At 48.5% G+C, this 25605-nt stretch overlaps 1 protein-coding gene across 9 annotated transcripts in view; it reads right to left on the minus strand.

Annotated features, from left to right (window-relative positions):
• DDX4 (DEAD-box helicase 4) overlaps positions 1-25605 on the minus strand; it is a 429564-nt gene that overhangs the window by 188403 nt on the left and 215556 nt on the right. For 8 of the 9 annotated variants that reach the window (XM_029577088.1, XM_029577068.1, XM_029577077.1 and 5 more), the window contains 4 exons: positions 16407-16457; positions 6349-6396; positions 6224-6268; positions 2026-2168 (listed from right to left, as the gene is read on the minus strand). In XM_029577088.1, coding sequence (XP_029432948.1) covers positions 2026-2168; positions 6224-6268; positions 6349-6396; positions 16407-16457 — 287 coding nt within the window. The remainder of the gene's footprint in view (positions 1-2025; positions 2169-6223; positions 6269-6348; positions 6397-16406; positions 16458-25605) is intronic. The other variant, XM_029577062.1, reaches the window with a different exon arrangement.

Consider the following 25605-nt stretch of genomic DNA (forward strand, 5'->3'; position numbering starts at 1 on the left):
TTGGGCTTTTTTTTCCCTAGAGATTCACTTTTTTTTTTTCAGTTTATGGGTTGCTTATTATTGGGTGATTTTTGCTGTCAATCGCGTTTTTTGGGGGGCTTGGTGGGTGGAACGAGCCCAGCCATCCTTGCATTGGCTGCTGCTGCCGATGAGGCCTGGCCATGAGGAGTACTGACTGCAAGCAGCAGTGTCTGGTGATGATGGGAGTGAAGCACTTAACTGGCAACAATCAAAAAGATGAGGTACATGAGTGTGGGGGCCAGACATGTGCTGGGGGGAGGAGAGAGATGCGTGTGTGGGGGACAGACAATTTGTTTTATTATTGTTTCTCATAAATTATAACAACAACATGAATCTTGGAATATATATTTTTAATATAAATTTAAGGTTTTCATGAGATAGGTTGTGTCGTGAAACATTTTATTTATGTATATATTTAAGGAAACATACATAAATTGTCGAAATATGTTTTGTTCGTTTAACCTTTAACCTCTGGTTTACTAGTAGACTGAATTACCGTGTCGTGAAATTATGTTTGTCTAAAAAGTGTGTCACCAACATGAAAAGTTTGGAAAGCTCTGCTCTAAGGGATCACGAGGAGGCACGGCGCCCAGCACTGTTGCTGGTGGGGAATGCCTCAGGCTACTGGGGGCACCGGAGGATGGGTCCTCCAGTGGCTGGTGCAATTTTGATGGCAGTTCGGCAGCCACTGATGCTGCTCCGGAACCGTGTCGGGATGGTGACCAGTGTCTATGCTTCCTGGGTTTCCGGTGCTCGGCCCAGTCTTTCCCCGGCACAGAGGACAAAGACGACCCCAAGGTTAGAGGGAGGGGAGAGATCACCAAGGATCAATCTCCCTCTCCTCGATCCTTAGGGGTACTGGAGAAGAGACCGCCAGGGGAAGCTATGGAGACTGTTCCACACAGTTCTTAGGTGTGGAGTACACAGAAGCAGAAGTGGAGGGTTTTGGAGAGCCGAAAAGCTCCATTTTATCTAGGATTGCATGACACCCTTTGGGGGTCATCTGATCGCACAAATGACACCCTCAAACGTCGTGCGAGGCCCCCAGGCAGAGGATACACACCTCATGCGGATCCGTGATGGACATTGGTCTGCAGACACTGGGGGCAGAGTCAAAAACCTGACACGTGGTTGATGACAGAGGGGAAACCAAGGTGGGAGTTGGGAATCGACCGCGAAAAATAGACTGCAAAGCCACAAGTATCCATCCGAGGAACCGAATGCGAAGGGTGATAATGCAGAAAAACCCCCGAAAATTTTGGCAAAGATGCATTCAAGGATTTGGAGCTCCACAACCGCTAGGCTACTGCACTGCAGAAAAGAAGAGGCTGAAGGGGGACCTCGCATGGACAGCAGCAGGCTGGGCATGCTCAGCTTGCCAGTCAAAGTTTCTAAAACTGACAAAAGTTTTCTGTGCCGGGCTCCATGTGAAGATGTCACCCACATGTGAGGACTACTATCCTGTTGGTTCTAGGAGAAAAATGTTTACTCCTTAAATACTCCTTACATTTTTTCTATAAATTTATTATATATTCCAAAGAAGAGTGCATTTTATTGTTCCATCACTTAGAAGGCAGGGAAGAAAAAGTTTAGTTCACATTTAAGCGCTGCAAATTCCTACCTATTAAAACACTTTTTTTTTTCAATCTTATGCTATAGCAATGCTCAAGTGAGGTAGCAAGAGCAAGTCTCACCTCAGCAGCTACCAATAAGCCTTTTTGCCTGATCAGCCTAACAAGGCCTTAGTCCAGAACAGAAGATACACACACTACCATCTGCTGGAGACAGAATACTAGCATGCTGAGGTCAGCAAAAAATGCTTATAATGGATGATTCTGCAAGTCTGTTATTCTCTATCTCCATCTGCTGGTTGGTGGGTGCAACCCATTTGTTTGGACTGGTCTGATTAGGTAAAGAGAACAATACTTTTGGTTTGACCAGTACAAAATATAACAAGCAATAATAAAAATAAACTGAAGACAAAACTTCGTTTAGTTACCCTACCAGAATTGCTGGAGGAGGGTCATCTCCAGATACATCCACAAGTATCTCATCATATTTGTCAAAGTTAATACCCGTTTGGTAATGTGCAAAGATAGCATCTTCTGTATCTGGTGGTGGTGGCGGCACATATGTCACCTTTGGACCTTTATGAAATAGACAAACACTCAAAATATAAATCACTTAAAAATAATCAAGTACATTTACACAGTATACTTCTTTAAACATGCATTATTTTCAAACATTAAAACAAACTGCTAATTACTTACATTAATGACTCCTATGCTGGTGTCAGACAACTGTATGCTTCCAAACAGTTGAAGATTTTTTCCAGTAAGCATTAAGCAAACCAAACAAATAAAATGAAGCTGTCTACATAAATGTCCTCTGAAGACAGTTGTACAAGTGGCATACATGACAGCATACTGTACTAATGAACAGATATTCATAGAGCTTGACGGAAAGGCAAAGTCATTACATGAGCACAGTAATTACTTCTTTGCAGTTGTACCATAGTTCACTTCAGTTCAGTAGGAAAGAAAAAACTGCAGGGAAGATAAGCTATCTTCAGAGGATACCAGTTATGGGTAAGCAACTTTGCCTTCAAGTCAAACAACTCAAGTCACACACAGCTACAGAGCCCCACATGGTTCAGCAGGTGTAAGGGGTGGGAGGAGCTGTAAAACTGCAGTCCTCCTATTTGAAAATTATAGCAGCCAGTGAAGAGATATGGGTGGAATTGGGAAGGGCAGGCTGGATTTCAGGTAGGCAACAAAGAGCAGCGGGGGGGAGGGGGGGGGATCTCTAGAATTTGGCACCCAAGGCACGTGCCTGTTTTCAAGGAGACAACCCTATAACCCCACAACTTAAGTCCTCTACCTATGGTGCCATCTTCAATCTGGCCCTGAGGGAAAGTATACTGTACCGTTCACTGCCACCAAAGTAGAGATTACTTACCTGATAATCTCGTTTTCCTTAGTGTATGCAGATGGACTCAAAACAAGTGGGTATAGTGTGCTCGTGCTAGCAGTTGGAGACGGATCTGACGTCAGCACGGGTACATATACCCCCACAGGAAGTGCAGCAATTCAGTAATTTCCGTCTCCAAAGCAGTTTGGAGCTACCTCATGCTCGCTGAGCGTGTTTCCAAATTCTAAAACGACTAAATTCACCGCGGCCTGCTAGGTCCAGGGTGTTCCCTGAGGAACTGGCAAGTGCACTGGGCTGCGACCGGTCCTGTCCTGGAACTCCCAGGGCCTCCTCACATTGGGCACATAGTGAGTCTGCTTCCTCGCTCTGTGTGGCTCTGAGGTTGCATGCTGAGCAGAGGCTTAGAGCTCTTATACCTGATTTTGGAGGTGCCGGCTCTGCGGACGTATGGGCTCTCTTATGCTCCATACGCTTTGCAATATGTATCGCCTACTAATATGCGCTTATGAGTGTGCGCTTATCAACCTGCGCTTAGCTGTATGCGCCTACCAACAGGCGTCTTAGGAACGTGCGCCTACCAACAGGCGTCTTAGGAACGTGCGCCTACCAACAGGCGTCTTAGGAACGTGCGCCTACCAACAGGCGTCTTAGGAACGTGCGCCTACCAACAGGCGTCTTAGGAACGTGCGCCTACCAACAGGCGTCTTAGGAACGTGCGCCTACCAACAGGCGTCTTAGGAACGTGCGCCTACCAACAGGCGTCTTAGGAACGTGCGCCTACCAACAGGCGTCTTAGGAACGTGCGCCTACCAACAGGCGTCTTAGGAGCGTGCGCCTACCAACAGGCGTCTTATGAGCATGCGCCTACCAACAGGCGTCTTATGAGCATGCGCCTATAGACGTGCGCCTATAGACGTGCGCCTATAGACGTGCGCCTATGAACGTGCGTCCTATGAACGTGCGCCTATAGACGTGCGCCTACCAACGGGCGTCTTATGAGCATGCGCCTATAGACATGCGCCTACCAACGGGCGTCTTATGGACGTGCGCCTACCAACGGGCGTCTTATGGATGTGCGCGCCTATTAGTGTGCGCCTAACCTAGCGGCGTGCGCGTAGCCAGCCTGCGCCTATCCGCATGCGCTTAGCAACGGGCGCCTAACTCAGCATGCGTACAGCAACGTGCGTTTAGGTGGCGAAGGAGAGTAGGCAGGAAAAATGGCGACCTCCTTGGCGGGCCGCCCCGTAGGCAGGCCCCGCAAATCCTCACTTCCTCGAAGACCACAGTAAAGATGTACGCCTTACCTTGTCTTCGGCGCTTCCCGGCTACAACCCGGGCAGTCTCCGGCTGCGGGGGGGAGAGGGTGAGTACCTTCACCGCCGCGCTCAAGGAAGTGCACCCGCTGCCTCTAGGCCGTGCCCGAACTCGTCTCGCTCGGGGGCCAAGTCCTCGCCGGGACCGAGGATGCCTCTATGCCACGCCCTTCTCACTCGGGGGCTAGGTCCCTGCCGCGAGCCGGCCACCGGACCGAGGCTCCTACCTCCGAGGGACCATGGAAGTCAGCTCGGGAAACTCAACTGGGGGAGGGCCCGAATGTTATCACCGCAGGAGTGCGGGGCTCGTCTTCAGTAGGTTTCGTCTATGAATTTAGTCGTTTAGAATTTGGAAACACGCTCAGCGAGCGTGAGGTAGCTCTAAACTGCTTTGGAGACGGAAATTACTGAATTGCTGCTCTTCCTGTGGGGGTATATGTACCCGTGCTGACGTCAGATCCGTCTCCAACTGCTAGCACAAGCACACTATACCCACTTGTTTTGAGTCCATCTGCTACACGCTAGGAAATGGCTTAACGCTGCATTAGGGCCCTAATGCACACGTTTACTACTGCAACGCACATGCATTACTTATTCATGTGGGAGGAGCTAGGGTGGAGTTTATAGTAATGCCTGGCAGTTAACGCATGTGATAACATTACTGTGTGTGATACTGCATTAACACACGTGATAATGCATTTTATCACTGGAAACTACACCTTTTTGGTTGTGTCATCCCCGCAATAGGACCGAAAATGCTTTTACCACATTTTATGTTTGGGGGGGGGGATAGAGAGAAAGGGATAGAGAGAGAGACTCAGTATTAGAAAATGGATCAGTTTACTATTTATATCACTGCTATGGTGGGGGGACCTTTAAATTCAGGATAGGTGTCAGCGGTGGAGAAGGCTTGGGGGGGGGGGCAGCTTAAGATACACCATCACATGTACAAACAGCACAGTAGACACCTGTGAAAATTGGGTGTCAATTGGAGCACAGAGAGTTGAAAGAAAGTTGATTTGTAGTCTCTCATATACTTTATGTATGTAGCACTGTATAAAAACATAGGAGACTGTCCTTTCTGGATAGAGACTACAATCTAATCAAGACATACAGGGCAGAAGAGACTTATGGGATTCAAAGTCCAATGGAGGGCCAGGATTGTGACAGATATCCCCAGCTGAGAGAAGGAGAATATGTAGAATAGAGATGAGACAACAGCGACAAGGATGGTGTTGTTCAAGGTTCAATAATACTATAGCCAATGGCTTATCCATCTAGACAACTTACAAATACTAGATACTCGATTGATTCATTCTAATTGCCTGTCTATAAGATTATTTGTTGTATTAATATGCCTTACTTGTTATATTATTATCCCTTATTTTTAATTCAATTTTTTCCAAGTTCACTCTCCTGTTCTATGTAAGACTCATATGTTTAGTCATCCTAATGTTATATGTAAACCGAAGTGATTGGTAACATTGTTACCAGAACCTCGGTATATAAAAATGTTAAATAAATAAAATATGGATGAGGGGTTGTCAAAGAAAGTGAAGATGGCTGGATGAGAGGAAGAAAACCGAAGTTCAAGAGCAGGAGACAGTACAGATGACAGAATGCAAAAAAGATGTACTGATTTGGGGGCAGGGGAAAAGGATTTGGTGTTAGTAGTGGTTTGCAGCAGAAAAAACTGGGGAGGATTAGCATTAGGAGGAGAAAATGTGGTAGAGCCATAGGAAATAAAGGCCTGCAACCTTCCCAGTACCTGGCCAGCTGCTCAAGAAGCACACAGAGAAAGCAGCTCAGGTCAGAGGTGAATTGTGGTGACTGGAGTCAGCCACTGCAGCAGCTGGGAGAAGTGTGGGAATTTAAGACAGACATTTTCTTCTTGCCACTGACCAAACACTGAAAATTCTAATATTTGAAAATATTAATTTCCACATTTTGAAACATACCTGTATTTTCAATACCCTCTTTATCTTCATCCAATTTCAAGCGTGCTAAAAGGGTTGTGTAAAAACAAAAAGTAAGTCTTCATAAATAAGATGACATTTATTAATTTATATGGAAACATGGTTACCTTTGGCAGATTCTGAACCAATGTCTTCATCTCTTCCTCTGTAACCACCTGTTAAAAATGTACATACATATACAAAAGTTAGCATCAAACTAAGGGAAACTTAAAGCATACATGAAAACCAGAAAGAAGCATTTCCTAAACTGCAGTAAAAGAAAACAAAAAGAAACAAACAAAGCTCAACTGTTCTCATAAGCGTTTCTGTTACTAAAAAGTGGATAAGGATCACCATTCCATACTGCAGCAAACCAAGGCAGGTATCTCAGACATAGCATTCATTTATCTTCAGTTTTTGTAATCACCTCAGGAATTCTCAACTGGGGGAGGGACCCATAGGTATCACTGCAGGAGAGCAGGGCTCGTCTGTAGAGGTAAGATTTCTTCTTAATTTGGATTTCTTTGGTTAGAATACTCTAACGCTGTGCGTGTATAGAGTCCCGAACTGCTATGGAGATGGAAAATACTGAAGAGCATGGCATCCTGCAGGGGTATATGTACTAGGGCTGACGTCAGATTGAAATCTGATCAGTCTCCAACTGCTATCAGGAGTATACTATACCCATTAGTCCTGAGTCCATCGGCTACACACTAGGAAAGCTGCGATTTTAATCAAGCATCTGCTGCACAATTACACAGCTACAAAAAAAGCCAAAACCTAGCTGAAGTCCAAAATTAAAATCATATGTTACCCAAGATAAATGCTAGACCAAAGTTTAGACTTTCCACCTCCTGCTTCAACATGCAGTGATCAACAATCTGTTTTGCCCAGCGTTAACAAACCCAAGCAATATAACTACTACAGACAGCTGCTCTGTGAGCCAAAAATGAAATCACAAAGGTCCTCTTGAAATGTCTCAATCTTCCTATCTTGGGCATCCTTTAGTACCACACTACTTTCAACCAGGATAGTTTTCTTTGTGACCAAGGCCTGCTCAAGAAGTGAATATAACCTAGTCATGGCTCTGTGTATTTTCAGTCCAGCCTCTAGAGAGTGTCCTGTTCCTTACAGACCAGGAATAATGGTCCTGTGAAAAGAAAAAGCTTTAGCAAGGCCTCTAAGACCCTCCAATATGGGATTTTCTTCTTGCTTTAGTTCCACTTTTTTTTTTCTTAAATAACCAGTCTACTCTAAGATCATCTCCCTCTGTCACAGGGAGATCACCCTCCTCCTAAAAGGTCCTTGGTCTGGTTTGCTGTCCACATGGAATTCCCTCTGGAGGATCTTCTCACGGAACCCTCCCTACAGCCCAAGCCTAAACCTATGTCATTTCAGGTCTAGGCTTAAGAGGAGAGTCAATTAAGGTGCCTGAATAAATATTAAAACTTTATATTCTGCCTATAAAGCATATTATCTAGGCAGATTTAAATTAAAATACACTCAATCCGTTGCATAAAATCATACTGATATTAAAATAAATAAAACATATTTCAATCAAAACAAAAGATTGCTGCATAAAACCAAAACTAAGACATAATAAATAGCTAACTAAATACTTCACAAAATGAACCATGTATTTACTTGTTTCCTGAACCTCAAAAAGTCAAATTCAGCACAAATATTTGGATGTTCCACAAAACAGGTGCCTGATAACCAAAACAAGATTCTCTTCCAACATCTAGAATGATTACTGTAGATGATGGAACATGAGGGTGGCCCTTTTGGGATGAATGCAAACTGCAACTTGGCATAGAAGGAATTAAGCATTTGAGTAAATATAGAGGGGAACCAAAGTCTATGGCCTGGAGTGCCAGACAATATTTTAAATCTAATGCAACAGTTCACCAGCAGCCATTGCAATTTCTCTAATATGGGAGTAAGATGATTATACTGCCTCAAAATGTATATAAATCTAGCTGCAGTATTTTGGAGTAACAAACTGTTTCAAACTAACATTAGGAACCCTGAGAAGACTAGAACTGCAATAATATAGTCATAAGACAACAAAAACCTGAATCCATAATTTTAAATTTTTAGAATCCAATAAACCACACAGGCAGTGAATATAATGCAAAATAAAGGATTTCTTAACTGTAAAAAATATATTTGGCCATGGAAAGACGAGCATCTAACTGTACGCCTAGTGCTGTTACTACTACTACAGAAATATTCTTCATCACAGGAACAAGTGTGGTAATTTCTGATCTAATACTAATCCAAAAAGCTTCTTATTTAGAGGCGTGATTGCTAAGAGAAAACAACCTGATCCAGACAGTAATTTGAAGTAGAAAGATCAAGGCTAGAAAAACATTTGTATGGCTTTGGCATACCAAGCTGGATGAAAGCCACAATCCTGAATCAGGGTGGCGACATTTCTTGATTTAAAAATCCTTTGAAAGAGCACAAAAAATTCAGGAGGAAGGGGCAACTCAGACAATAGCTCCAACATCTCCAGAAGAGCAGATCTTCCTTCTGCCTTAATCCACAGCGCTCTGGACACGATCTCCATGGGTGAAAGATTCTGAGTTTGCAAATAGTTCAGAGCCTTCACAGTCTCACAAGTGGAAGAGGACTCAAAATAGCCACATTCTCGCTCTACTCCGATCTCCCTTGAGACAAGAAAAATGCTGCCTGCTGGCTACTCACGGCTTATCTACATTTCAAAACTGGTGAGGGGCTCCCCTGAACAGCCCTGCTCACCTTTCAAGCACAAGCAACAGATCTGAGGCTTGGCTCAAGCTGTGCTGACCTCCAGACAGGACACTTCTCCTGTGCTTGGCAGGAGCAGCCATGATAGTGCCACATAGCAATGAGATAGCAAATGCTGCTTACCTGATGTAACAGGTGTTCTCACAGGACAGCAGGATGTTAGTCCTCACAAATGGGTGACATCGAGGATGGAGCCCACCACGGAAAACTTCTGTCAAAGTTTAACTGAACTTTGACTGGCCCCTACTGGGCATGCCCAGCAAGGCACTGACCCTGCAGCCAGCAGGGGTCTCCCTTCAGTCTGATTTTCAAAGCTACAGGCAGCGCCTAAAAAAGTAAAAACTAAAACGAACCCAACACCGCGGGGTGGCGGGCGGGTTTCGTGAGGACTAACATCCTGCTGTCCTGTGAGAACACCTGTTACATCAGGTAAGCAACATTTGCTTTCTCACAGGACAAGCAGGATGGTTGTCCTCACAAATGGGTGAGTACCGAGCTGAGGATGTCCTGACTTGCACCAAATGCCCCCAACGACGTGCAACAGGCACAACAACTGGGGTGGAATTTGGCAAAGGGCATCCGCACCCTACCGGGAAGGTGGAAGGGTGTTGGTACATCAGGTTGGAAAAAGGTTACGCAAGACAGATTGGCCGAAGATGGAGTCCTGTCTTCCAGCTTTGTCCAAACAATAGTGGGCTGCAAAGGTATGGAGAGAACTCCAGGTTGCAGCTTTACAGATGTCAGGAAGCGGCACCGATCGAAGGTGTGCTTCTGAAGTCGCCATGGCCCTCACAGAGTGTGCTTTTACACGGTCTTGAAAAGGAATGCCAGCTTGCTGATAGCAAAAAGAAATGCAGTCCGCCAACCAGGAGGAAAGAGCCTGCTTACCCACAGGTTGTCCTAACTTGTTAGGATGGAAAGAGACAAATAATTGAGTGCTCTTCCTGTGTGCAAGTGTACGGTCTAGATAAAAAGCTAGAGCTCGTTTGCAGTCTAGGGTATGCAGAGTCTGTTCCCCGGAGTTGGAGTGGGGCCTGGGAAAAAAGATAGGTAGTATAATGGATTGATTTATATGAAACTCCGAAACTACCTTAGGTAAGAATTTAGGGTGAGTGCGGAGTACTGCCCGGTCCTGCAGGAGTTTAGTGTAAGGCGGATAGGTAACTAGGGCCTGTAATTCACTATCCCTGCGAACTGAAGTGATAGCCAAAAGGAATAACACTTTCCATGTGAGATATTTTAGGTCACAGGAGTGCAGAGGTTCGAAAGGTGGTTTCATAAGACGACCAAGAACCAGATTAAGGTCCCAAGATGGGGCCGGAGGACGTAAAGGTGGCTTCAGATGGAGCAAGCCTTTAAGAAAGCGTGTTACCAGGGGTTGTACTGAAATAGGAACACCCTCTATACCTTTATGGAAAGCGGCTACCGCACTGACATGCATCCTAATGGAAGAGGTTTTAAGACCGGATTCTGATAGATGCCATAAATAGTCCAAAAACTTAGAGATTGGACAGGAAAGGGGATCAAGGGACTGAGAAGTGCACCATGATGTGTACCTTTTCCATTTATATGAATAGGATCTTCTGGTGGAGGGCTTTCGTGAAGCTATCAGGACACGAGAAACAGAATCCGAAAGGTTAAAAGGCTGAAGGACTAACCTTTCAACATCCATGCCGTCAGGGACAAGGCCTGGAGGTTGGGATGGAGGAGGCATCTGTCGTTTTGAGTGAGCAGATGCGGATCCATTCCCAGAGGGATGTGCCTGCGGATGGAGAGATCCTGGAGTATGGGAAACCACACCTGGCGTGGCCAGTGGGGTGCTATCAGGATCATGGTTCCTCCGTCCTGGCGAAGCTTCACGAGAGTCCTTGACAGAAGAGGAAGTGGAGGGAATGCATAGAGCAGACCTGTCGTCCACTTGAGGGAGAAGGCATCCCTCGGCCGAGAGTACTGGCTTCGAATGAGAGAGCAGTAATCGTCCACTTTGTGGTTCTGAGGGGACGCAAAGAGGTCTATGTGGGGAGAACCCCACTTGCGAAACAGAGGTCACTACCAGAGGGTCTAGTGACCACTCGTGCGGTTGGAAGACACGGCTCAGCTGGTCTGCCAATATATTGTCGACTCCCGGTAGGTAAGTGGCCCTGAGGTACATGGAGTGGGAGAGGGCTTCTGCCCAAATCTGCGCAGCTTCCTGACACAGAAGGAAGGAGCCTGTGCCTCCCTGCTTGTTTATGTACCACATGGCTACTTGGTTGTCTGTCTGGATTAAGATTATCTGATTCAAGAGATGATCTTTGAAAGTTCTGAGCGCGTAGCGGATTGCTCGAAGTTCCAAGAAATTTATCTGGTGTCGGCTTCGTCTGGTGACCATAACCCTTGGGTTTGGTAATCGTCCACATGGGCTCCCCAACCGATGTGGGAAGCATCAGTGGTTAGGATTACTTGTGGATCTGGTAGGAGAAAAGGTAAGCCCTGAAGGAGGTTGACCTGAGTCGTCCACCAGGTTAAAGACAGACGTAGCGCTTGTGTAACTGTGACTATGGAGGACAGAGGCTGAAAAGCTTGAATCCATTGGTGTCGCAGAGTCCATTGTGTTACTCTCATGGCTAGTCGGGTCATGGGAGTGACTTGAACCGAGGATGCCATATGTCCTAGGAGAATGAGGAATTGGCGAGCCGTGGCAGTGTTTTGAGACTGGAGCTGGTGGGCTAGGGACATGAGAGTTTGGACCCGTTGAAGCGGAAGGTAGGCCTTTGCCTGTAAGGTGTCCAAGTCTGCTCCAATGAAGGATAAGGTTTGAGATGGGACTAAGCAAGATTTCTCGTAATTGACAAGAAACCCTAAGGAAAGGAGTGTGTGAATTGTCAATTTTAGGGAGGATTGAGCAATCTGAGGGGTGGAGGCCCTGATTAGCCAATCGTCCAGGTAGGGGTAGACGTGGACACCTTCCTTCCTGAGGAATGCTGCTACCACTACGAGACATTTGGTAAAGACTCGTGGAGCAGATGCCAGACCGAAAGGTAGTACCCGGTATTGATAATGGTCGCGGCCTACCAGAAATCGCAGATACTTGCGATGGGATTGTGTAATCGCAATGTGGGTATAAGCATCCTTGAGGTCGAGAGAGCACAGCCAATCCCCCTTTTGCAGCAGAGGGAGCAGCACGCCCAGGGTTACCATCTTGAACTTTTCTTTTTGAAGGTATTTGTTGAGGGCCCGAAGGTCCAAAATGGGACGTAGCCCCCCTGATTTCTTTGGTATGAGGAAGTACCTGGAATAGAATCCCTTTCCTCGTTGAGAGGAAGGGACGGGTTCTATAGCATTTGATTGCAGAAGGGATACTTCCTGTTGTAATTGAGTCAATTGGCTGGTTAGACTCCATGCTTGAAGAGGCGGGGAGTCTGCCGGAAGAGTTATGAAGTTGAGGTGGTAACCCTGTGCGATAATTGCTAGCACCCACTGGTCTGAGGTGATCTGTATCCAACGTTGTAAAAAGTGGTACAGTCGACCCCCCACAGGGATGTCTGGGAGTGGGATGTGGCATGTGCTCCGTACAGGGAAGTCAAAGGCCCACCGCAGGCCCAGGAGGTGGGGCTACAGTAGGTCTTTGCTTCCTAGGCTGACGAGGCTGAGGTCTGTTGGAGGATTGAGCAGGACGAGGCCTGGCCGATGGAGGATAGTAACGACGTGGCCGAAAGAACGACTTTTTAGAGTCCTTCTTAGGTGGTTGTTTGGAGGACACCTCAGATGGAGCAGATGAAAGTTGTTTCAACGTCTCGTGGTGATCTTTTAATTCTGCCACAATCTGCTGAATTTGTTCTCCAAACAAATTGTCCCCTAAACAGGGTAAATCAGCTAGACGATCCTGGACCTCTGGGCGAAGGTTGGATGACTTTAACCAAGCCCAACATCTGGCTGAGATGGCAGTAGCTGAAACTTTTGTGGAAGTGTCGAAGATGTCATAGGCCGTTCTGATCTCGTGCTTCCCTGCCTCAAACCCTTTGTTAAGAAGGGCTTGAAGCTGTGGCTGGTATTGGTCCGGCAATGTGTCAGCGTAGTCTTTCATCTGTTTAAGGATGGCTCTGTTATATTGAGTCATGTAAAGTTGGTATGAAGCTATGCGTGAAATCAACATAGCCCCATGATACACTTTCCGTCCCACACTATCCAGGAATTTATTGTCCTTGACAGGTGGAGTGGAAGAGTGTGGCTTTAGACGCTTGGCCTTCTTTTGCGCGGACTCAACCACAACAGAGTGATGATCCAGTTGAGGCTTCTGAAACCCTGGTGCTGACTGGACGAGGTATGTGGAGTCAGCCTTCTTGTTAACTGGAGACACAGATGAAGGAGATTCCCAGTTTTTCTTTAAAAGGTCAAGAAACACCTGGTGAATGGGGATGGAAGCTATGATTTTTGGAGCATCCAGAAATTGGAGCAGTTCCATCATCTGGTGTCTGTCATCGGTCTCAGATTGCAGCTGAAAAGGTACAATTTCTGACATCTCCTTTACAAAATTAATAAAGGAGAGATCCTCAGGAGGAGATCGTTTTCTACTCTCTGTAGGAGATGGTGGTGAAGGTAAATCTGTGTCAGAAGATGTATCATCACCCCAGGTATCATAAGGATCATGTGGGGCTTGAAGCCCTGAAGGACCTGGTTGAGGATCCGAAGGCATCGAATGAAACCTTGATGGAATCGGTGCTGCAGGCGGGAATGGCATCGAGGGCTTCGGGGCTGCCGATGGAATCGGTGCCGGTCTTGGAATCGATGGAGCCGAAGGATAGATCGGTGGAGAGATATGCGAAGGCACCGATGGGACCACCCCGGACGGGGGAATCAGAAACGGTGTTTCTCCTGCCGATGAGAATCCTGTAGGAGACGGTGTTGTCGGTGCTACTGGAATCACCGATGGAAGGGCCGTCATAAGTGCCTCCATACGGCGCAGTAGCGGTGCTAGAGCTTCCAAAGGCTCGGTGGTCGGTTCCCTCCTCGGTGGCGGAGTCGGTGCCGGAATCGATGCCGGAGACGGCGCCGGTGGAGGTTGGAACCTTTGCATCGCTTTCTCGATGGCCTCCTGGACCAGCCGGTCCAGTTCTGCCCGGAGACCAGGGGTAACGATACCCGGCTCGACGGGAGAGGGAGGCTGAGGCAGAGCCGGAGGGACCACCGTAACCGGTGGGATCACGGCTCCCACACCCCGAGGGGGTGAGGGTTTCCTCGGTGCCTGCGAATGAGACGTGGACGGTGCCAGGTCTGATCGAGGCTTTTTAGTCTGTGGCTCGGCCTGTTCAGAGGTCGATGGTTGTGGATCCTCGACGGGCCGAGACTTGTGCCGTCGATGGCGATGCTTGTCCTTCCGATCTCCTCGCCCATCCGGGGAGGGGACAGGAGTCGACGGCCGGGAAGTCATCGATGGTGGACGGTCACCGGAGGGTTGACGGTGGTGGTACAACTTTGACGGTGCCGGTTCCGATGACGTCGATGCTATCGATGGCGTTGGGGTGGGTGCATGGAAGAGGAGCCCCATCTTCTCCATCCTGGCTTTGCGACCCTTAGGTGTCATTAAGGCACATTTGGTGCAAGTCAGGACATCATGCTCACTACCCAAACACAAAACACAAACCCTATGGGGGTCTGTGATTGACATAGTCCGGGTGCAATCCGGACATCGACGGAACCCCGTCGCCATGGCCTAGGGCCAAATTTAGCCGCGGGATCGATAAGTGCCAACAGGCCTCGAGGGCCAAAAATCGACGGCAGTCGATAAAAAACGGCAAAAAAAACTTACCAGATTCCGCGAAGGTGACAAAAATTTGTCGAAGGGAGACCCCTGAGGGGCAAATTTTCTTCGGAAAGAAAAAACCGAATTCCTGTCAGGAACGTGGTAAGAAGAGCTCCTTTCACCGCGTGGCAACTGCTGCGCGGAAAAAAGAAGACTGAAGGGAGACCCCTGCTGGCTGCAGGGTCAGTGCCTTGCTGGGCATGCCCAGTAGGGGCCAGTCAAAGTTCTGTTAAACTTTGACAGAAGTTTTCCGTGGTGGGCTCCATCCTCGATGTCACCCATTTGTGAGGACAACCATCCTGCTTGTCCTGTGAGAAAAAATCAATAACCCTACCAATTATTCTTCTCCCCAAGGCTAAAACATAGCTTATCACAAGTCTGCACAGCAAGAAAGGCTGCTGCTTCACTCCTCTTGCTTCAGCTAATTATTCTATTTTTTTTTTTAAACTTTAGTTGATACTTCCCTGCCAGCTGTCTTCAGGAGTCAGAGCAGGAGACCATGGTAGAGGGGAAGAGAGAAGGAGGAGATGAATGAGGGAAGCAGCACCACTGATTTTCAGACATCACATTTAAAAGGGCAGAAGCACAGTGCCACCGATACCCTGCTTCCCTTTCTTACGGGCCGATACAGTAAAGTCCGCGGGAGAGCAGGCGAACGCCCGCTCTCCCGGCGTGCGCACAGGCCACTCTCCTGTGCGCGCGATTCTCTATTCAAATGAGGCCCGGTGGTAAAAACAGGCAAAAGAAGGCGCTAGGGACACTAACACGTCCCTAGCGCCTCCTTCTGAACCGGAGCGGCGGCTGTCAGCGGATTTGACAGCAGACGCTCAATTTTGCCGGCATCGGTTCTCGAGCCCGCTGACAGCCACGGGCTCGGAAACCAGACACCGGCAAAATTGAGCGTCCGGTTTTCGACCCGACAGCAGCAGGCTAACTTCAAAATTTTTTTTTTTTTTTGGAAACTTTCGGGACCTCCGACTTAATATCGCCATGATATTAAGTCGGAGAGTGCACAGAAAAGCAGTTTTTACTGCTTTTCTGTGCACTTTCCCGATGCCCGAAGAAATTAGCGCCTACCTTTGGGTAGGCGCTAATTTCTGAAAGCAAAATGTGCGGCTTGGCTGCACATTTTGTTTTCTGAATCGCGTGGGAATACCTAATAGGGCCATCAACATACATTTGCATGTTGCAGGCGCTATTAGGTTTGGGGGGTTGGATGCGCGTTTTCGGCCCCTTACTGAATAAGGGGTAACGCTAGCGCGTCGAAAACGTGCGTCCAATGGCGGGTTAACAGTGCTCTCCGTCTGAGCGCACTGTACTGTATCGGCCCGTATATCAGGAGGTAGCCTTTGCAGACTTGCCCAGTCCTGGGAATGTTTTCCACATATCATCCAACTGCATGTTTGGCACCTCTATCTGCTGGAGACAAATACTGCGCAACTGCAGGTGGCACAATACATTAAATTGTCAAATCAGTGAAGCTGTTTTATCTTCATCTTCTGGTAGGAGTGAAAAATCCATCCATCTGGACTGGTCTGGTAGTCTATAAGGAAAGGAAATTTCACAAAAACCTCTAAAGCTTTTATATAAAAGATCAAATATGAAGCTCATGAAATGAAAACATTATCTGACCTCTTCCTCCAAATCCTCTTCCTCTGCCACCACCTCCAGTATTTTCATCACCTGAAAATATGTACACAGAATACAATTTAACAGCCACCAAAGCAAAGATGCTTACTTCTAAAAGCTCTTCAAGGACAGAAGAATAAATAGCCATATAACTGGGTGATGTTAGCAGCTCCAACACATTCTAAAAAACTATGGAAAAGCTTAGAGCTTACCAGACATGCGTTCTGAGTTTCCTGCGGTCATGCAGGGAAATCCTCACTTAAAATAAACTTAAGGCTAATCAAAACAAATGAGGGCGAGTACAGCTAGTTAACCTATTCTTGAACACCTTTTGAAACTTACTTGTATTTCTTTGAGGACAAGCAGGATAATATAGTCAGTGTCAGGAAACCCAACTTCAGCTTTTTTTTTTTCATATTACTTGTTTCTGTAGCACTACCGAAATATGCAAAATGCAGGAATGCAACCTCACATACATAGCCCTAAGGAGGATGGAACTGAGTTCTGGACCTCAAAGAGACCTGGGACCAGACTGCCCAAACCTGTTGCATCATGTATTAGTGTCTAAACCTTGACATGTGTGGATAGATCTTATGGTAAAAAGGATTATGAACCTTGGGACTCAGCATGCCTGCTTGGCACAGGAATGAGGATTGAAGAGCATATTTTTCAGTATCCTCAGGAAGAACAGAGTTGCTTATTTGTAACAGGTATTCTCAGAGGCCAGCAGGATGTTAGACCTCACATGGGTGTCATCAGATGGAGCCCTGATACAGAAAACTTAAGTCAAAGTTTCTAGAACTATGACTTGCCACACTAGACATGCCCAGCATGTCCTATACACATGTCCATGCAGGGTCTCTCTTCAGTCTTAAAACTTAGAATTATATATGAATTAAATAGAAGCCCAACTCTGTAGGATAGTGGGTGGGTTCTGTAAGGACTAACTTATTGTTGTCCTCTGAGAACAGCAGTTACAGGAGGTCTACTCTGCTTTCTTTGAGGACCAGCAGGCTGGTAGAATTCACATATAGAATGTAAATCCCTAGCTTCAGGCTGCTCCCCAACATAAAATGGGGACCAACAGACATGCCAAGCAGGTGCAACAGGCAGAACAACGGTGCCGTTGGTAACAGAGGGGGAGACAGTCAAACCAAACAAGGGGCCCTGGGCGGGATAAAGCCATCCCAATCCAAGCAATAGTAAGATGCTAATGTGTGGACAATATGCCAAGTCATAGCCTTGCAGATCTCCTCCATGGGAACTGCTCGCAAGTGGGCCACAGACGCTGCCATAGCTCAGACAGAATAAGCCTTGACATGAACCCCAAGATGCAGTCCTGCCTGGGCATAACAGAAAGATGCAATTTGCTAGCTAATTAGATAGCGTATTTAGCAACGGCAATGCACAACCTATTCCTATCAAAAGGAACAGAGTTGGGTTAACTGTCTATGGGCTTCTGTTCGCTCCAAATAGAAGGTTAAGGCTCACTTGCAGTCCAAACTGTGCAAAACTCGCTTGCCTTGGTGCAAACAGGGCCTGGGAAAGAATATTGGCAGGACAATGGAATGGTTAAGATAGAAGTCAGTCTCCACCTTAGGCAAGAACTTAGAGTTCGTACGCAAGACCACCCTATCATGATAAAGCTTACAGGTAGATTTTAAAAGCATTTGCCCATGCAAAAACGGCCCCAATCACATGTATGTGGGCCGTGTGCGAGCCATGCAAATTTTCAGAAACCAAAAAGTATGTGGGTACATACGAGGGCATAATTCAAAAATAAGGAGGCATAAAAGGGGGCAAGGTGTGTTTCAGGACGGGGCCAAGACTTACCTGCATAAACTCTAATTTTGCAAAGGCTGATCATGGCACACGAAAGAAAATTATTCCTTACCTGCTAATTTTTGTCCCTGTAGTACCATGGATCAGTCCAGATGGTGGGTTATGTCCCCTGTCCAGCAGATGGAGTCAGGCAATGCTTCGGAGGGTGCTGACATAAACCAGTGCACCCTCTGTCAGTCCTCAGTATAGAGAATATCAAAGCTAGAACAACAACCTTGAAAGGATGGATCAAGTGTACTAATCAGAAAATTATCAGCAACTAGGGCAACTGGCGCCCCAACTTGAACTTGCAAAAAGAACTGTCGAACAGCCTCAAGAAGCGGAGGCAAACACCAAAGAACCGGCATAGAAAAGTAAGGCGAACCCCAAAATTATCAGGGAGGGAGTCTGGACTGATCCATAGTAGAGATGTGCTTCGTGTTTTGCTACCGGGTCGTTTTTTGACTCGGATACTTCGTGGTAAAGTTCGGTTTTTATCGTTTAGTTTTTTTGGAAAAAAAAAAAAAACTAAACGGGGAAAACAGAAACCGGGCCAAAAAACGACGCGGGAAAACAAAGCTAAAAAAAAAACCCACCCCACGCATTTAAATTAATTTTAATACATTACATACACCCCCCCCCCCCCGAATCCCAATCCCTCCCCCTTCCCAAGACTTACCAACATCCCTGGTGGTCCAGCGGGGTCCCGGGTGCCATTTGTCCCTCCGTGGCGTGCCCAGTGTGCTAGTGCTAGTCATGCTCAAAATGGTGCCGAATAGCCTCTGAACTACTATGTCACAGGGGCTACCGGCGCCATTGGTCAGCCCCTGTCACATGGTAGGAGAACCGACCAATGGCGCCGAAAGCCCCTGTGACATAGTATGGGCAAAGGCTATCGGCGCCATTTTGATTATTGGCAGCCGACGACGACATCGCTCCCGGACCCCCGCTGGACCCCCAGGGATTATTGGCAAGCTTTTTGGCCAGCTTGGGGGGGCCTCCTGACCCCCCCCAAGGCTTGCCAATAATCCCTGGGGGTCCAGCGGGGGTCCTGGAGCAATGTCGTCGTCGGCTGCCAATAATCAAAATGGCGCCGATAGCCTTTGCCCATACTATGTCACAGGGGCTTCCGGCGCCATTGGTCGGTTCTCCTACCATGTGACAGGGGCTGACCAATGGCGCCGGTAGCCCCTGTGACTAGTAGTTCAGAGGCTATTCGGCACCATTTTGAGCGTGGCTAGCACTAGCAGTAGCACACCGGGCACGCCACGGAGGGACAAATGGCACCCGGAATCCCGCTGGACCACCAGGGATGTTGGTAAGTCTTGGGGAGGGATCGGGATGGGGGGGTGTTATTATAGTTAATGTTTGGGGTGGTTTTTAATTTAAAAAAAAAAAAAAGTGCCTCTCTCCCCATACAAACCCAAAAAATGGATTTTTCCCGAAGTTCGGTGAAAATCCTTTTCGGGTTTCGGGGACCCCGAACCAGGACAAATTAGGCAATTTCTTTGTAATTGCCTAATTCGTGATAAACGATTGCACATCTCTAATCCATAGTACTACAGGAACGAAAATTAGCAGGTAAGGAATAATTTTCTTTTCCCTGTACATACCAGGATCAGTCCAGACTGTGGAATGTACCAAAGCTTCCCTAAATAGGGTGGGCCTCTGAAAGCCCTGCTCGAATAACCCTGTCACCAAAATACCCTGAGGTAGACGACTGGAGGTGTAGCCGGTAATGTTTTGCAAAGGTATGCAAAGATTTCCAAGTCGCAGCCCTGCAGATCTCCTGGGGGGGGAACTGACTGGCTTTCCACCCAGGACGCCGCCTGAGATCGAAGAGAATGAGCCTTGACACCCAAGGGAGGTGGCTGGCCCACTCCGATGTATGCCGCCACAATGGCTTCCTTGAGCCATCTGGCAATCGTCTTCGTAGCCCTGGAGCCCTTTCTTTGGACCCGACCAGAGGACAAACAAGTGGTCCAAGACTCGAAAGTTGTTGGTAACCTCCAAGTAGCGGATGAGGGTGCGCTTGACATCCAGAAGACGGAGAGATCATGAATCGGCTGTGGAAAATGACAGAAGTTCTACCGTCTGATTCAAATGAAATGCTGAGACCACCTTGGGTAGGAAGGAAGGCACTGTACGTAGAGAGACCAGAGTCAGTAAAACGGAGATAAGGCTCCCTGCATGACAGCGCTTGTAGTTCTGAAACCCTGCGTGCAGAACAGATGGCCACCAGAAAGACTGTTTTGAGAGGGAGATCCTTGAGGGTGGCATCGCATAGAGGCTCAAAAGGAGGCCCCGACAGAATCTTGAGGACCAAGTTGAGGTTCCAGGAAGGACAGGGATCCTGGACCGGTGGCCGTAGATGTTTCACTCCCTTGAGGAAGCGAGCAATATCCGGGTGAGATAAAAGTGAAGGGTGAAAGGGCGACTGAACCAGGGGGCTTAGAGCAGAAACCTGTACTTGCAAGGAATTGTCGGCGAGACCCTTATCTAGGCCATCCTGTAGGAATGCAAGAATCTGTGATACCAAGGCCGCCCTGGGCCGAGTGCCGTGAGAGGTACACCAGCATTCACCTTCCAGACCCTCACGTAGGCGACTGAGGTGGAAGGCTGCCGAGCCTTGAGGAGGGTCGTGACTACTGCATCAGGGTATCCTTTGCATTGAAGCAGTCGCCTTTCAAAAGCCAGGCCACAAGACAGAAGCGTTCTGCCTGGTCGAAAAATATGGGGCTCCTGGTGTAGGAGGCGCGGAAGATGGCTCAGGCGTAGGGGTCCGTCTAAGGCGAGATTGACCAAGTCCGTGAACCAAGGCCTTCACGGCCATTCTGGGGCCACCAGAATGACAAGCCCCTGGTGTAATTGTATCCTCCAAAGTACCTTGCCCACCAGCGGCCACGGAGGGAACACGTACAGAAGAAGATGGCGCGGCCAGGGGAGCACCAGGGCGTCCATGCCTTCTGCCCCGTGCTCCCGTCTGCAACTGAAGAAGCGCGGCGCCTTGATGTTGTGGAGAGTGGCCATGAGGTCTAGACGAGGTGTCCCCCAGCGATGAATGATGAGCTGCATTGCGAAAAGTGCCCACTCCCCTGGGTCGAGTCGCTGTCCACTCCCGCAATGTGGGAGGCTGCCAGCTGTGTGAGATGCCTCTGCCCACATCAGGCGGGCCGTTTCCAGCGAAACATGCCGACTCTTCGTACCGCCCTGGTGGTTGATATAAGCCACCATGGTTGCGTTATCCGAGAGGATCCTGACCGCCCGGTTTCTCGTGTATGAGGGCCAGACGTACTGCCCTGGTTTCCAGGCGATTGATTGGCCACGCTGCTTGCGTCCTTGACCACTGCCCCTGCGCTGAACTCGATTGGCATATGGTCCTCCCCAGCTGGTCAGACTGGCGTCAGTGGTCACCACCACCCAATCCGGAATCTCTAGTGGCATACCCTGAGCTAGATGAAGTGGATCCAGCCACCAGCCCAAGCTGGCTTTGGCAAGCGGAGGGAGAGGGAGGACCCGCTGGTAGTCCTGTGAGAACGGTTTCTATCGAGAGAGTAGTGCTCCTTGTAATGGGCGGAAATGTGCAAACGCCCACGATACAAGATCTATAGTAGAAGCCATGGATCCCAGGACCTGTAGATAATCCCAGGCTGTGGGAGAGGGAAGGCAAGCAACGCACCGGATCGATTGAGCCCGGTCCGGGCGCAAGAAGACCTTGTCTTGGGCTGTGTCGAAGCGGGCCCCCAGAAAGTTCAACGTCTGTGAGGACTGGAGGTTGCTCTTTGTGAAGTTGACAACCCAGCCCAGGGACTACAGGAGCTGCACTACCCGGGTGACCGCCGCTTGTCCCTGTGGTAGCGTTTTTGCCCGAATGAGCCAGTCATCCAGATACGGATGGACTAGGATCCCTTCCCGCCGGAGAGCTGCTGCCACCACGACCATGATCTTTGTGAACGCCCGAAGGGCGGTCGCAAGACCGAAGGGAAGGGCTTGGAATTGGAAATGCTGACTCAGTATCTTGAAACTGAGGAACCACTGATGCGCCTTGAGGATGGGAATATGAAGATAAGCTTCCGTCAGGTCGAGCGAGGCGAGGAATTCCCCTTGATGTGCCGCCGCAATCACTGAGCGCAGAGTCTCCATTCGAAAATGAAGAATCTTGAGGGACTTGTTGACCTCCTTGAGATCCAGAATTGGACGGAAGGACCCTTCCTTTTTGGGTACCACGAAGTTGATTGAATAATGTCCCAAGCCCACCTCTGCGGCGGGGACGGGAATGATAGCCCCTAAGTGTAGGAGCCTGTCCAGAGTCTGTCGTACAGCTACTTGTTTGGGCCCTGAACCGCAGGGCGAGAAGAGAAATCTGTCCCTTGGAGGTCGAGCAAATTCCAATGCGTAACCGCGTCTTAGGATGTCTAGAACACACTAATCTGAGGTGATATGAACCCACTCCTCGTAGAAAAGAGATATCTGTCCCCGATCCGGAGCGTCGATGAGTGGGCGAGTCTGGCATCATTGAGCGACTTGGAGGGAGCCCCTTGGGCCGTCCCTCCTCTAGATGGTCTGCGGCCATGAAAGGAACGAGGCCACGACTGCAATCTGGAAGAAGGAGCCGTAGTGATCTGAGACGGACCGCGCCGTGGGGAGCAGGAAAACGCGTCCGCTACACTGCCGACCTAGGTAGGTGGCAGCAGAGGAATGTAACCTCTCTGCTGCGGCGGCCCTGGGGAATGCGCTTCTCAGGGCCGCGGGTCGGACCGCGGCGAGGGTGGGGAGAGGTTGAACCCTCCAACATCCACCACCCTAACCAGGAACCTAAAAAAAAGGAACCCTACAAATGAAATCACAAAAATCAAACCGAGCACTTACCCAAAAGGAAAGGCACAAGAAAGGGAATGAACAAGACAGCACTGCCTGCAAGTCAAAACCAAACTCTCCAACCTTTTTTTTTTTTAAGCACTTGATCCAACCAAAAGATGCCAAAGAAATAGACAAGAGGATAAGAGGAGTCCTCTAGACAGGGGAACCAAGTTCCCCTACTCCTATCTGCTGGAGTCAGAAAGATACTGAGGACTGACAGAGGGTGCACTGGTTTATATGTCAGCACCCTCCGAAACCTTGTCCGACTCCATCTGCTGGACGGATCCTGGTATGTACAGGGAATGAATATTTCCAGCGTAACTTTACTGCTGGTCCTGAGGAGGAGCAAGGTTAGGACTCACGTGCAGGGCTTACAGGACAAGGAATCAGAGGGGTCCTGAACATGGGGGGGGGGGGGGGGGGGGAAGAGAACAAGAACAACTGTTAGACAATATGACATTATATATCTCCCATCATAATAGAGGCAATTTGTGCTTAGTGCAGTTAGTGTAGCTGGGTTTAAAAAAAAAAAAAAAAAAAAAGGGTTTGGATACGTTCTTGGAGAAGTCCATTAATGTAGAGATTACTTACCTGATAATCTCGTTTTCCTTAGTGTATGCAGATGGACTCAAAATAAGTGGGTATAGTGTGCTCGTGCTAGCAGTTGGAGACTGATCTGACATCAGCATGGGTACATATACCCCCCACAGGAAGTGCAGCAACTCAGTAATCTTCCTTGCAAAAGCTTTATGGATATATGTGTGACTGACCGATCAATGAAATGAACAGGATTACCCTGACCGATTGATGGTAGCTGGAGACCGCCAATGTTCTCAACTCGAAGGAGTCGACACCCGGCAGGGTGGATGCCCTATATAAGAAATCATGGCTTACCGTGAATCGGTGAATCCCCATGTATACCAGCAGCCAGGCGGGATGCTGAGTCCATCTGCATACACTAAGGAAAACGAGATTATCAGGTAAGTAATCTCTACATTTCCTAGCGTGTAGCAGATGGACTCAAAACAAATGGGATGTACAAAAGCTACTCCCGGACTGGGCGGGAGGCTGCCCGAGGTCAGTTTAGGACTGCCCTCGCGAATGCTGTGTCCTGCCTGGCCTGGACGTCCAGACTGTAGAATCTGGAGAAGGTATGGAGGGAGGACCACGTTGCCGCTTTACATATCTTGGCCGGCGACAGCATCCTAGTTTCTGCCCAAGAGGCCGCTTGCGCTCTGGTAGAGTGAGCCTTGACCCGTAGAGGCGGTGGTTTTCCCGCTTCTACGTAGGCCGCCTTGATAACTTCTTTGATCCAGCGGGCGATGGTTGCCCGTGAGGCCGCTTCTCCTTGCTTCTTCCCGCTGTGAAGGACGAACAGGTGGTCTGTCTTTCGTACCGCTTCTGACATTTCCAGGTATCTGGACAGCAGCCTGCCGATGTCAAGATGGCGCAGTATTCGACCTTCTTCCAACTTCTTCAAACCTTCCGTGGTTGGCAAGGATATGGTTTGGTTGAGGTGGAAGTGTGAGACTACTTTGGGTAAGAAGGAAGGAACCGTGCGAAGATGGATAGCCTCTGGAGTGATTCTGAGGAACGGATCACGGCAGGACAACGCTTGTAGCTCTGAGATGCGGCGTGCTGAGCATACGGCCAACAGGAACACCATCTTCAAGGTTAACAAACTGAGGGACAGGCCTCGAAGGGGTCTGAAGGCAGGTCCTGCTAGGAACTCCAAAACTAGGTTGAGGTTCCACAGAGGCACTGGCCACTTCAGTGGCGGGCGAATGTGTTTGACTCCTTTCAGGATCTGGGTGTGTGGCAATGCTGGTGCCATCCCTCCTGGGACCGTAGCAGGATAGCGCTGTCACCTGAACCTTGATGGAATTGAGGGACAGACCCTTCTGGAGTCCATCTTGCAAGAAATCCAAAATGATAGGGATTTTAGCGGCATGTGGATTGGTGCTATGAGTGTCGCACCAGGCTTCAAATACTCTCCAGATTCTTATACATGTTAGTGATGTGGAGAACTTGCGTGCTCGGAGGAGTGTATCTATCACCGGCCCCGAGTATCCCCCTCTTCTTCAGTCTAGCCCTCTCCTCTTGGAGGTTAGGCTGACTTTGTCTTCCTGGGTGTCTAAGCGGACTCCTAGGTATTCCAGCGACTGTGAAGGCTGTAGGGAACTCTTGCTCATGTTGACTACCCATCCTAGGCTTTCCAGAAGAGATATGACTGTTGGTTGCCCGGTGGCTCTCCTCCGGTGACCTTGCCCTGATCAGCCAATCGTCTAGGTAGGGTGGACGAGAATTCCTTCCTTCCTGAGGGACGCCGCCACCACTACTATTACCTTGGTAAAGGTTCGGGGTGCGGTGGCTAACCCGAAGGGTAACGCCCGGAACTGAAAGTGTTGGATCAGGACTTTGAAGCGCAAGTAGCGCTGATGATCCCGATGGATTGGGATATGCAGGTAGGCCTCTGATAGATCCAGGGATGTAAGTTACTCCTCTGGCTGTATTGCGCTTC

This window comes from Rhinatrema bivittatum, chromosome 1 (assembly GCF_901001135.1).
Source record: "Rhinatrema bivittatum chromosome 1, aRhiBiv1.1, whole genome shotgun sequence".
In the NCBI taxonomy this organism is placed as follows: domain Eukaryota; kingdom Metazoa; phylum Chordata; class Amphibia; order Gymnophiona; family Rhinatrematidae; genus Rhinatrema; species Rhinatrema bivittatum.